Raw genomic sequence first — 13,179 nt, 5'->3', positions numbered from 1 at the left:
GTTAAAATTAATTTCACAAAGACCAGCAAGGATTAAATTAAGTTTAAACCATACCCCAAAGGTCCCAGCAAATACCAGGACCTGTCTGCCTTGATGCTTTACAGATGTAAGAGAAGACATTATCTCTTCCCTGGGAGATTACAGTCAAGAGTTTTGAACCTGCAAGTCATTTCCACCAGACCTTCACATGGAGACCCACCTGAGCTCAGAAGGGCCAGAATGAACCTATGGATTTTCCTCCCCCATCACCAATTTACAATGAGAAAAGTCACTGGAAATTAATAGCATCCTGCAGAGGTACAGAGATTACACAGCTTAGGGTACAGGCCCAGACTGGGCATCTACAAAGTCAAGTTGCACACCCCACAAGAAAGAAAAATTCTATGGCCAGTCGTTCTAAATTTCTGAGGTGTAGTATTTGCAAGTGCTGGAATTTCTATTGGTAAGAAAATATAAAAAAAATACAATTATAATATTTTTCTGTTTTGTTTTTTTTTTAATCTCATATGAATACTAGTTTCTCTCTATCACCACAGTATGGCATTGAAAGTCTTTTCAAAAAGTTGTCAATCTGACAACTCCCTTTTGACAGCAGTGACCAGGAGCCACCCATGTTAGCTTTGTTTCCAACACTGAGTTAAGCCGAGCCACCAACTGCAGAGCACTGGCAGAGCCAGAGAGACTGGTTATTGTTGTCGGCCCAACCTTCCACAATTTTGCATGGGTAAACCCTGCTACACTCCCCTTCCTGGTTCATGACACTGTAATTAATAATCCTTGTGTAACACCCGCTGTCTGCTTCAACACTACAGTAGCCTAGCCCTGGAACAGACCAGTTTGGGACTGCTTTTAAGCACCCCTGAAGCTCTACTTACTGATGCAAATTTTAGCCATTTATTATCTTTTTGCCCAAAGAGCATGATGCCACCCCTCCAAGCTCCTCTCACATACAGGCTGTCCCTCCAGGAGTGGTTTCTAGCCCTCCTCCCGAATACCCACATCCGCTGGGAAATAATATGGGAAATACATTCATTAGCATCAGCAGTTCTGCGGAATAACTGGGCTTCTAAGATATCGGTTACCTCCAACACTGCAGTTTTGTCACATTTTGATCATCCTCACTAACCACCATGTTTTTCACATAAGCATCACTATAAAAAAGGACCCTCTGTGCCCAGCAGCAGGCAAAAAGAAGCAGCTAGCTTTTGCACTGAAGAATTTAAACAGAATAAACATTACAAACATGAAATGAGATGGGGTGGGGGAGGGAGACCAGCATACAAACTGTGCTGACAATACACCCTATTCTCTGTTCATTCAGCTGTCTTCAAAATAAGAGTTCCTTTGAAGAAGGACCATGCCTTCCCCTTTGTTTGAAAAATACTTAACACATTGCAGGAACTACAAGATACAACTAAGTACCAGGAGTAAGGCAGAAGGCCTAGCAAACTGGAGCCGAGATGAATTTAGTGACTTCAAGTGGACGGACATAACAGCAAGTTACTGTTCCTCAGAGAACATCCTTCGCATCAGCTATGTTACTATTTGAACTACAAGAAATACGTGGTGTAGCTGACAGTAAATCCTGTTTCAGCTGTAACACCAGGCCTTTCAGCATTGCTTCCCCTCAATGAGCCAACTCAATAACAATAAACCACCTGAGCTTTCCACCTTTGTAACTATATTCAAAGACCAACTATTTAGGTCAAACTTTGCATGACCCAGAGGCATAATCCTGGATTTAGTTTATGAGCACCACAGTATGAATATCAGAGCATCCCTGAACTTACTTTAGATGCCAGTAAGCTCTGAACTGACATACTCGTGTTGGTTCATGTTAAAGGGAAAAAATGTTTGTTAATACTAAAATGTACTTAAATGAATAATGCAAAAAGGTATCTTAAGTGTATGAATTATGCTCTGGAATGAAACACGGAAGTTTTGAATTTGATTTAGTTTCATTGTTTCTATTTTTAAAAGGTCACTTCAAAGTTGGGGGTTTGTTTTTTTGTTTGGTTGGGGGCGGATATCCTTACTTCTGAGGTCAACCTGAGCTCTCACAACTTTGGAAAAAAAAAAGTTGAGGGTTTGTTTGGGGTTTTCTGATATTTAAACTAAAAGCTATTCTGAAGTGGTACCGCGCAGTTATGTATCCACTACTGTAAATCCTAAAACAGTAGCCTGCGAGACATTTTATCATCCCTTCCCTCCTCACTGTCACTTTTAGCACCAGCTTACATGTCTAATGGTTGTAAAGTCTACTAAGGTCAAGAGAATATCCTGTTCTAAGGATGACTGATAGATCGCAGATACTCCCAGAGTTGGTCTTTGGCTGAACATTCAGATCTATCCACTGACTTGCATTAACTGCACCATTTTGTTTGGAAGAAATCTCACTAACAGATCTCACTGTCAGCCCAGGCTCCCAGCAGCAGCTCAGGTCCCGCAGGGACATTTCCTGCCGAGGAAAGGGACACACTTTTCACCCAGCGTTAACCCAGCACCTATCTAGCAGCAGCAGCCTGCAAAATACACACCTGTCCTTTCACTCCCTCTTCTCACCCTGTGGTCCTTTATCTGGAAAGGGAGAGCGACTTGAAGAAAGGTGACAACTTTGATCCCATGTCAAGTTCTGCTCACCCCAAAGGCTTGGCAAAGCCAAAAAGACTTGGTGATACCCAACACCTTTAGTAAGTCCTGGTATCCTTCACACTTGGACCTTTTAAAATGAGGTTCACTAACACTTCACTAAAAGGCTAAGTACCATCATGGCACACAACTGTTTCTCCAAGTGATGTTTCTTCCTGAAACCTTAAATGAGCATCACAAATGTTTCAAGTTAATTCTTAATCTAAGAAAAAGGCCTTTAGACAAGCACTGCCCATGGGGAGGGACACAGAGGGGATGAAAGAAGGAAGGGGTTCACTTAGTAACTATACCTCTCAAAGGAGAAACAGGGACACATCAAAATATAAAGACAATATTTAAAGTGAAAAACTAAGCATTTGTTAAAAGCATTCAAAAACTGGAAAAAAAAAAAACCTGAGTAGACTCACTCTAATGCAGGTCTCAGAACTCTAACTTTTAATGCTTCCAATATTCGATTCAACTCCACAAATGGTTCTTTTTGACTTTGATCTATTGATAGACCAGATTCCTGAAAAAACAAAGGCAGTTTTTAGTTCAAGCATAAGAAAACAGGGGATTAAGCTGCTGTTTTTCTGACAGTTTTAAGTATTCACCCGGAACATCACCATTCAAATAAGGACACTGACACAAAGCATGATTTTCTGTGGTCATTCAACATTCAATATCCATACTTATCGTTACCTGACAAAGTTCCTCGGCTACATCCAACATCCCCTGCCGGAAGAAGTGCTCCACCATCACCTCATTGAGGATTCGCTGGCTGTCAGCCTGCCAGCACCCATCTATCCCCACGCTGCTGATGTCGGAGTCAAAATTCTGAAATGTACAAATTAACAGTTAATAGGCTGGAACAAATCGCCCCATGTAATTTTTCTTCAATTATGCAGGACACCTATGTCTCCACCCTGATGCTTTCTGCCTATTACTGAGTTGGCCCTCAATTACCTCCTGTTCAAAGAGAAATATATCCGTCAGCTGCTTTGTTATCTCCTGTGTACAGAAGAAGAAATCCTTTGGCTTGCTCGTTTCAAGTCTGATTATTATCCACTATAAGAAACTACACTGAAATTACAAGTCTAGCTAGCAAATTAGAAGTCTAGTTAACTAATAAAGGGATTTCCAGACCTTGATGTGTTTTTGAAGGAAGTACCTGCAGAAAAGTCTTTTCCCATACGTGAAAACTAAAAACGCAATGAGAACAGAAAACAAAGTTGCCTACACTGGAATCAAAATAGCATTATCAATGCATCACTGTCACTACAGTGCACCAAATTAGAAGTAAAAGCTTTAACTCGAGAATTTTTTACATAGCTGGGGGGGTAGACAATGCTGAAAAAGGAAAATGTCACTTCTCCCCACCCCCAAACAACAATGCAATTCAAATCTCTGAAGACCTCAACATCCCAGCAACAGGATGAGCTTTGAAGATCTGAGAGATCTTTTACAAATCTAACCCTGCTGATCCTACTGCTGTGTATTTTTAGTCCAGTGGCCTGTGGACATATTCCAGGAATAAGTAAAAATATTGTCACGGTGACTCTTCAGTAACACTTGGCACTGCTTGGCACTGTGCCTCTTGGCAGCAGGAGAGCAACACTTATTCTAATCCAAGATATAAAACAGGATTTTAACTGCTAACATGTCTTATGATTGGGGCAGGTGGGTTAATTTGAATAAAAATCCTCACCCATTGCCTAAAACAAACCTCTTGCAAAAGAAACAGAGTCTAGAAGTCAGCGCGTTTCTTGCTGCCTGACCTGATGACCTGGTAACTATGGCTCTCTTCCAAAAAGGAACTTCAGAAATCAGAAGTTTACCGAAAATAGCAGTGCTTCAGCTGCGGCTCTGCGACAATTGACAGTCCTGCACAATACGGGAACACCGACCTAGCACAAACGCATGCTTCTGTAAAAGCAGGCTGAGCAAATAACACAAAGTTGGTACGAGTTATCTTCCACTACTCTGCACAGTTCAGCTTCGCACTGCAGCTTCCTTTTATTCACCACTTACTAATTTCCTACATCAGCCACCTCCACATCTCCTTTGATGCTGCTCTGTGCCATCACGAGAAAGGGGCAACCTTCTCATCCCTGCATGCATGGCTTCAAAACCACCACTCCCTTCAGGTCTTTTAGCAAACTTCCACTAAAACATTAACCTTAGGCTACCAAATGGTCTCTTCCATCTTTCAGAGATGTGGCGCAAGACGAGTATTTAAATTATCACCAGTGATTCAAATCTCATATTTAACATTTTCGCTTGTGTCTTAACCTGTAAGCTCTTTGTCATGCTGCTCATCTTTAAGCTATGTCTTGAAAAAAAACTTAAGCATCTTGAAGACTCAATAATACTGTTCTTATTTGTGCTAACCCTTTGAAGCCTTTCAAGGGTTTTCAAAACATCTTTCAAATCATCACTGCTGATTCTGGTATCACTGTCCAAACACCACTAGCAGGTAACGTAAATACATCGACAATGAGTTGAAGAAATATCAGAGGCAGTATTAAGAACACACAAGCTTGCTTTTGTTACTTAGATTCTGGGGCAGGGATCATCAGTAACCTAAAAATAGCTGACTTTAAGTTATTATTCATGCCATTTCAAGTCCTAGCACACAGTTCTTCTCCACAGAAGAAACCGTATTCATCTGGGCACCTACTAACCATTAGAGCTGAACCTATGCCTTAAACATCATCACATCCTTCCCGTTGCTTGGGGGCAGAGATGCTAGAGCCACCTACTTCAGTTCCTTCACAAAATCCACATTTTGTTCTGAAACAACAAACCTATAAGCCTTAAGAACCTTTTCAAAACCCCATCATAAATTAGATTTGTTTAAATCCCATAAAAGATGGCAACAATGAGTCCTGTTAACCTAGATGTGCTGTAGATTCAAGTCACATCATACAACCTCAGGACCTAAGTTTTTTTTCTCCCCCTCATCCGTTCTCCAATTAACTTTTTTTTTAAACAATTTCTGAGGTCTTTATTATATGTAGGATTCTACAGTTCTGCCTCCTCTGGGTGCTGAGTAGCTTCAAGTATTGACTGCACATACTACAACGAGTGACTGTCACATGTCAGAAGAAATTACTGCTTGCCTTTGGCTTACATATTTCATAACTGTCATGCATGCAGGATACGCTGATGACTACACATCTCTCAGTTTTGTTTTCTAAATGCTAACAGTATAGCATGTGGGGTTTAGTAAGATTTCAAAAGTTGAAATAAATGCCGTTAAAAACTCCAGAAAGGTTATTTTGTGCTTTTTCAGGTTTTAACCTTAGAGAAGTGTCAACTAATATTCTCGAAAAACAAACCTTTTTTTAAGAGCCTAAGTAGTAAGCCCAGGGCTAAAGTGTAGAATATTAGGTACTAAATATACCAATGATACAATGTAAAATACGTTACCAATAATTGCTAGAATGCAAGAAGGACTTCAAGCTGCACACACACACAAGATGGACCATTTTAACCAACATACAACCTTCCATGTTACCAGTAACAACATGATATGAAGAAGGATTATTATTAAGGACAAGTTTATTCCTCAGTTTCTCAGGTGAGATTATTTTGTGCATTCTTCCCTTCTTCTGAATACAAACCCCAAAATACAAATAAACTGCATTTGTTTACCTTCTCTGTTCAATTATTTTGTTCATAAAATAAAGCTCAACTTGCAAAGAGTCTGTATTTATCTAGCCCCATTCTTCACAGCAACATAATTAAATGATGTTCAGTAAAGGTTTTTAGTTTGCTTGTTTGTATGCAGGTTTTTACATAAACAAACACTAACTTAGGTAAAAGTTTGCTTTCCCAAAACAAAGATTGGATTGAAATGTTGGCCCTTTAAAAACAGGCTTAAAATTCAGAGAAAAGATGGAAGGAGTTACCATTTACTCCATTTACTTTCCTGAATAAAGGCATTTAACCACTACTCAGACAGATTGCTGCTAGAGGGAAAACATTTACTAGCCCCATCAAACATGCTTTGAGATTAATTTAAATCATTCCAGAAGAGTGATTGATTTACAGGGAGACTGATGAGTGAGATACCTGATAACAACTTGCTGAACAACAGTGACATGATGAGTTCTGGAAGGAGAGCAAATGCTAGTACAATAAAGAAAAAACTGGATGCAAACATTTCCTTTCAAAGAAGAAAATACTCTTTGGAAGACTAGGTAACCCTTCATGGATCGGAAGCCTGTAATCCATGTAGAACTACTATGAAAAAAGGTCTAGCTTATTAGATAAACTTTCCATGAACTGCTACCTAAAAAGCAACACACAAAGGTTTTGCATTTCAGACTTTAACACGGTTCATATTTGATGCCAAATTTGAACTTTGTTTTTCAAATGCTTAGAAGCTTCTGTTCTCAGTGTGAACTCCGCAGGCAGACAAATCTAGGTCCCATCCAAGTTCATAAGCAATGACTACATTAACTTCAAAACCAATCAGACTAAACTTTACATATAGGTGTAACCCTGCTTCAATAGTGGAAAAAACAAATTTAACCTGAAATTTGCCACAAGCAGATAATACAGCAAGCCCTTTCAAAATCCAAGCTTGTTAAGTAGGAAGTTCGTTGATTCTACATGTAACAACAGCCATCATTTGGATGCGTCACATACAACTGGTACCAATTATTAGCATGTTTCCCAATCTCAAATCAGGCAATAAAATGATGAGTTACATGCAGCTAGGAAGACCATAAGCAGTGTTCTAGAGATGTTAATCCATCTACAAAATAAACGTGGATTTACATGTGACAGAAACAAACCTTAAGTCTCATGGATCAAGGCAAGGGCTGTGCTTCTTCAAATTCTAATGAGCATTTTATTTAGGAAGCAGTAGTGTTTTGCCCAAATTTGTTGAGAATCAGTTCACTAAATCAATTACACTTAAGCTTAAACCAATAGAAGTAATTAAGTATATTAAGGTGAAGGAATGGGGGAAGGGCAATTTCAATAGGTTATGGGACTCGGATTCCAACACAGGTTTTGCTGGCAGGTTTCAAGCACATTTTCCAGCAGCACAGGGAAATCGCATTAAGTACATATGGAAGATTTCCTTCAAATGTCACTGTCCAGGGAAGCATTAAATTCCACCTGGATTTAAACATTACATGTATCCATCTGACAAACAGGCCAAGACTTCAGGGTACATTTTTAAAACCACAGTCAGGAAAAACTAATAAAATTCAAACTACTTGCACTAAAAAGAAAAGAAAAAATAATCAAAGTTCATATTTAAGGAGACAATCGTAACTGATGCTCTGAACTCCATAAAAATATGTCCTTCATTATGTGCAGGACTGGGGACTCCTGCAGCTCCCACTGCTTCTAGTCTTTTGATGTAAACACCACAGACACTAAGCAAGATTGAAAATCCACAGGAATGAGCACACTGAATACAGCAAGTTGAGCTCATTTTTAAACACCTCACTGAAACAGGCCTTCTTACACTCAACACACTTGAAATCTAAAAAGTGCTTTTATTAACAGCTATCCTTTTTCAAATAAAAATAGGAAAACTTAAAACAGCAGGACAGAAACAACACTGGAAAAAACTATGCACATGACAACTGAAACAGCAATTTGGAGATTAGATCCATGCCTAAATTTTATTAAGCTTCCAAGTGTTGTCGTCTTTGGCTTCTAAAAAATACTATCACTAATTTCGATGGGCTGCTCTATCTCAGAGTTTTTAAATGAAAGAGGTATAGCAAAACTTCAAAGCTTATTTGTACAAGGTCCACTTGCTACAGCAGAATAGGAAAGTTTCAAACTTAGGACAAGATTACATAGATGTATTCCAGGCTTCAAGCCAATAATAAGGATGGAATTTTACTCTAGTTAATTGGTTTAAATACAGCAGCAAGGATTAGAGACAGATGCATCCTTAAGCTTTGGATAACAGTGACGCTTGGACTAAAGCTATTAGGACAAAGTTTGAGCTCTCCATGATGGTCAGTCATAGATACAAGGAAAAATATAACAGTTGCACAGACGCTCTGCCCAATAATGCCACAACAACATGGCATCACTTAACACCAAAAAGCTGAGTTTTAGGACCATTTCAAAGAATTGTTAATAATATCTACCTACAAAAAAAATACATTCAGATCCCAGTTATTCTTGAACCTGGAATTCATAAAGACTGTCTCAAAGAAGCATCAAGATAAGCTGCACTACCTTGTTATTTGTTATGGCATAGGCACAGATACTATAAAAAGTTTAATCTGGTCTACTTGCATTAAGAACACTGCCTATTATCAAATTAAGCCCTAAGAACTGAAAACACACCTGAAATATGTACAACATGCCTGTCTTTAAAAAAAGTCTCTCAGTTTTTAAGCTGCCCTCTAGAACAGAATGCCACTTCTGAGTCATTTGCTACTGAATGCTAGAAATGCGATATAAAAACCACAGTGTTTCTTATTGAGACTGATATTGAAGCAAACGTTTTGCTAAACTGATATAACACATGCTATTACTAAGCCTAGAGGTATCTACAGGGCATGTTCTCTCGGAAATTAAGAGATCTGAGCTGCTCCAAAAGGAGTACTCCATATACAACGAGTTCTAAAAGCAAGTACTGTACATCCCACTGTCTTGCCTCTGCCCCAACCCTATGCTTCTGGAGTTGACAGGAAGATTTAATTAAGACTAATCGTAGTGTAAATGCAATTTTGTAAAGCAGAGTACACATCACAGAACACATGCAATAATACAATCAGACCACAACATAAATACCTTATCAATGGCTTTGCCAACCCGGGATACACTGCTGTGAATATCTTTATGATCAGATGCCAGTTTTTGAACTGTGTCTTTTATTCTTTTACAACACTGTGTCATAACAAGTGAAATTGTCCCCGACAAGTCTCCATCTTGATCTAGACAAAAGAGAGGAAAATTACTAACTTTGTTACAAACAAATGATAACATTAAATCTCTCAACATGCAGTAACATCAAGACAAGAAATGGTACTAAAAAAGAAAGAAATGCAATCTAGAGAGTATTTGCAAAGCAGTATCAGTTTAAATGAAGGAAGACGTACAGGACATGGCTCACCCATGGAATTAGGAATCCAGTCAGGTGCACAATAACACTGAACAAGTGCAAGAGTTTTAAAAATTAATGTAAAGTTCTCATGTGTCCCAGTCACAGTACTTTAATAAACACATCACATAGAAACACCCCAATCCACAAATCTCAGAGGATATAATCGGATGCTACTGAATCTATTACAGGATCAGTTTTCTTTCAGACAGTTCCCTGAAGCTATGTCAGAACGTCATGTTTAACCTCAAGGTGCAAGCAAAATTTGGATTAATGAGGGACCAATTCATTCTTGCCCCACAAGCTACCTACTTATATCAGACCCTGTTTGCATTTGAGCTGTATGAAACTTCTGCTTCCTGACTTGTGGAAAAAGCTCTAAACAGTTCAGTCAACCAGTCTTCAACTCTCCTCAAAGGATGAGAAACAGCTCATAAAGGACGTGACTGTGAACATCAGATCCATCCTTTCTTGTCGTAAGATTTATTCTCTAGAAACTGTGACATTTTTAAACTGATGTCCAACTGACAGGTGCAATGGTCTACGACCCATTCTGTGAACAAAATAATAAATACAAAAGGTTTACAAGCCCCTGACAGCATCACCACACAGTTTACACCCTTCGTGCTTCAACTCAAACATCACTCAGTGGCTTTAGTCAGAAAAAAAAACAAATTACATTCTTTTGTGCTTTAACCCAGTCCTTTCTTCCAGCTTTTGATTTCAATATACAAGGAGAGAGTCTTACCTCTGAAGGTCTCTCCTTCCTCAAAGCTCGTTCTACATGAGAATTTTTCCTTTAGGAACACAGACTTAGCAGCCTTCAGCTGCCTGGGAAGGCTAATTTAAGTGGGAGAGCAGCCCAGAAACGCTTCCCTAACATTCCGGATCCAAACCCTTCATGTGAAAAAATAAAATCCCCAAAATATTTCTTTAGAAGAAAGATTTAAAAAGCAACCACGTTTTCCATAAAGTTTGTTCCTTTCTCATTTCATATTTTAACATGCCTTTGGTTTCAGCAGCACTTTAGAGTCCAGTTTCTGGTATTTCACGAAGAGCAAAACACAGTCACAAGGAACTGCTGCTGCAGGACCAGCAAGCTGAGAACAACAGAAACAAACTGTAGCTCTTACAGGGTACCCTTAGCAATATGCCTCAGAGAACGCAAAAGAAATCCAGAAAAAAGCTGTAATCATAGGGGTATGTTATAATTTACTGGCCACTTATTCTAGATACCTTCCTTTGTGCATCCTAACTCCCAACGCTGCTGCTGACATCAACAGCGAAAATAACCTTCTGTTGTTACACACTAAAACTAGCTCATCTCTAGAAAAGTAAATAGCTCCTGTTCATCCCTACAAGCCTCAACAGAGGAAGCTTTAATTGCATTTTTGCAATAGCCATAGATTTAAAAAAAAAAAAAAAAGCTCTAACTATTTTTCCTCCCTCCAGTCCCATGAAGCTAATGATCACCTCCCAGGCAAACGGCTAATAGGGCTCTATATTTTTTCCTAGTGAACGAGTGAGGAGTAGTAAGATCAAAACAGTCTCTTCTTCAGTGCATGCCCACTAACTTGATTCTATGCATCCTGAATTAAAATGAAAACTTCACTCAACTGTTACATAAAGTTCGCCTCCTAAAATTATTTCAAGAATAATCACTATTTCTCGGTTGCTATTTAATTTTTATGATAGACATTTAAAATCACATGAAGGATCTTAAATAACAGTCTCATGACTTTTGCCAAGACAAAATTATCAGGCAGAAATTACACAACAAGCAAATGGAAATACTCATTGCCCAATAAACAGAGAGGTTAAAATACACTCTCTTAATAGCCAATTTTTTTGCAAGAAAGGCCATTAAACTAAAACCCAAACAACTTACATGCGTAACTGTGTTTACCCCAAGCAAATAAGTGAATTACTGTTCCTTAACACTTTACTGTAGCAGAAACCAATTACAATGGAACACAATGAAAACATCTACACCAGGAAAAGCCATCAGAACTTAAGAGAAGATTTCCCCCCTGCACGCATCTCTTTCACCTTTAATCAAACTACAAGCTACTTCTAATGAATGAGCAGAAGAAAGCTTGCAGACCAGTAATTCTGTGTTCACAGAACACTACAGACCGACCGCTTCCCTCCGCACAGTGTACCTGTGGTCACAATTTTTAAAAAAATACATTAGCGAGCAGGCATGGAGTAGAGTCCAACGCCAAGTTTACTCAGTCACACACATTTATACCATCCAAGAATAGACAATCCTGCCTTGGCTACTCCAGGAGGTGAGATATATCAAGGGGAAGAGACAAGAAAACCGAACTTTGTCTTCCTATTCACAGGCCTTGGCATAGGCTGTTCTGTGCTTAAGACTTTAATATGAAAGTAGCTCAAGAAATTTTAAAGAGACTGTAGGAGTGGGGAAAAGAAAAGCAGTTTAGAGGTTGAAGCAGCTTCCAACGGCTTCTTTTTCTCCACCCACTTCCTTTTTATATCCACTGCCTATTTAAGGTCTTTTCATATATCTTTGCTCTCAAATCTCATCCTACAGCATTAATTTCTTCTTCAGCAGTGAGGGTTTTCTTTTATTGTCCTTTTTTCCTTTTAAATTACATACACAAGCATCTTTCTGTAGTTCAGACCCCTGAATCACACAGCTCCACATTAAGAAGTATGGCTGCTTCTACTTCCATCAATTTTCAAAAATACTCAGGATACAGTATATAAAAGCTGCAAATACCTGTTCTTATTAGAAAGTTACCTATAATAGGTAAAACCACAACAGTTAAAAATAATAATTTTGCCACAAATGAAGCCAGCTTACCCTCAGATGCCAAAATTGAACACAGTCCCCAGATGTTGGAGGCTGCACTAATGACACATTGGCTTCATTCTAGACTATTTACTAGAAGAAAGCTCAATTTGCGATGTACTCTGCTGAGACAGCATCACCACTTACTTGGCAAGTGCTGAAAACATGTCCAGGGCCTTCACAGGACAGTCCCAAAATTCTTAATCCAAGTCTGGATGGAACTACACACTGGAACCTTTTAATTTTATTATGAAGGTAGTAAAATCTCTGGACCTGCAAGAGGATTCTCACAGAGAATCTTTACAGCCCGACATATCAATACAAGCGTAAGGATCATGCCACACCACTTTCCAGGCAAGGCCAGCATCTCAGCTTGTGAAGACACGCATTTTATCGACTGTCCTTAATGCACAAAAGCCCAAACCGTTTTGAACAGCACAAAATTCATTTATCAAAACACAGTTCAAAACAACACCAAAAGGACTGAATGCTATTTCATCTCAAATAAATGCCTCAGAACTGGAGTTCCATGTTTGCTCTCTATGGAAATTGCTGCGTACACACACAGCAGCTCTGATACACTCGTGTTTATGTTCCTGGAATTACAGGCACTCGTAAGCAAGCTTTGCACCTGTATTTGTAC

General features: G+C 39.0%; 1 protein-coding gene across 1 annotated transcript in view; it reads right to left on the bottom strand.

Annotated features, from left to right (window-relative positions):
• Positions 1 to 13,179, bottom strand: part of RMND5A (required for meiotic nuclear division 5 homolog A) — a gene marked incomplete at its 5' end in the record, with an annotated part of 29,053 nt that overhangs the window by 14,814 nt on the left and 1,060 nt on the right. The window contains 3 exons of the mRNA XM_081999386.1: positions 3,057 to 3,157; positions 3,331 to 3,465; positions 9,409 to 9,551. Coding sequence (XP_081855512.1) covers positions 3,057 to 3,157; positions 3,331 to 3,465; positions 9,409 to 9,551 — 379 coding nt within the window. The remainder of the gene's footprint in view (positions 1 to 3,056; positions 3,158 to 3,330; positions 3,466 to 9,408; positions 9,552 to 13,179) is intronic.

The sequence above is a fragment of the Phaethon aethereus genome (assembly GCF_964289735.1).
Source record: "Phaethon aethereus genome assembly, chromosome: 4".
Classification (NCBI taxonomy): Eukaryota; Metazoa; Chordata; class Aves; order Phaethontiformes; family Phaethontidae; genus Phaethon; species Phaethon aethereus.
The sequence above is the reverse complement of the archived record's forward strand: the minus strand, read 5'-3'. Positions and strand labels throughout refer to the sequence as shown.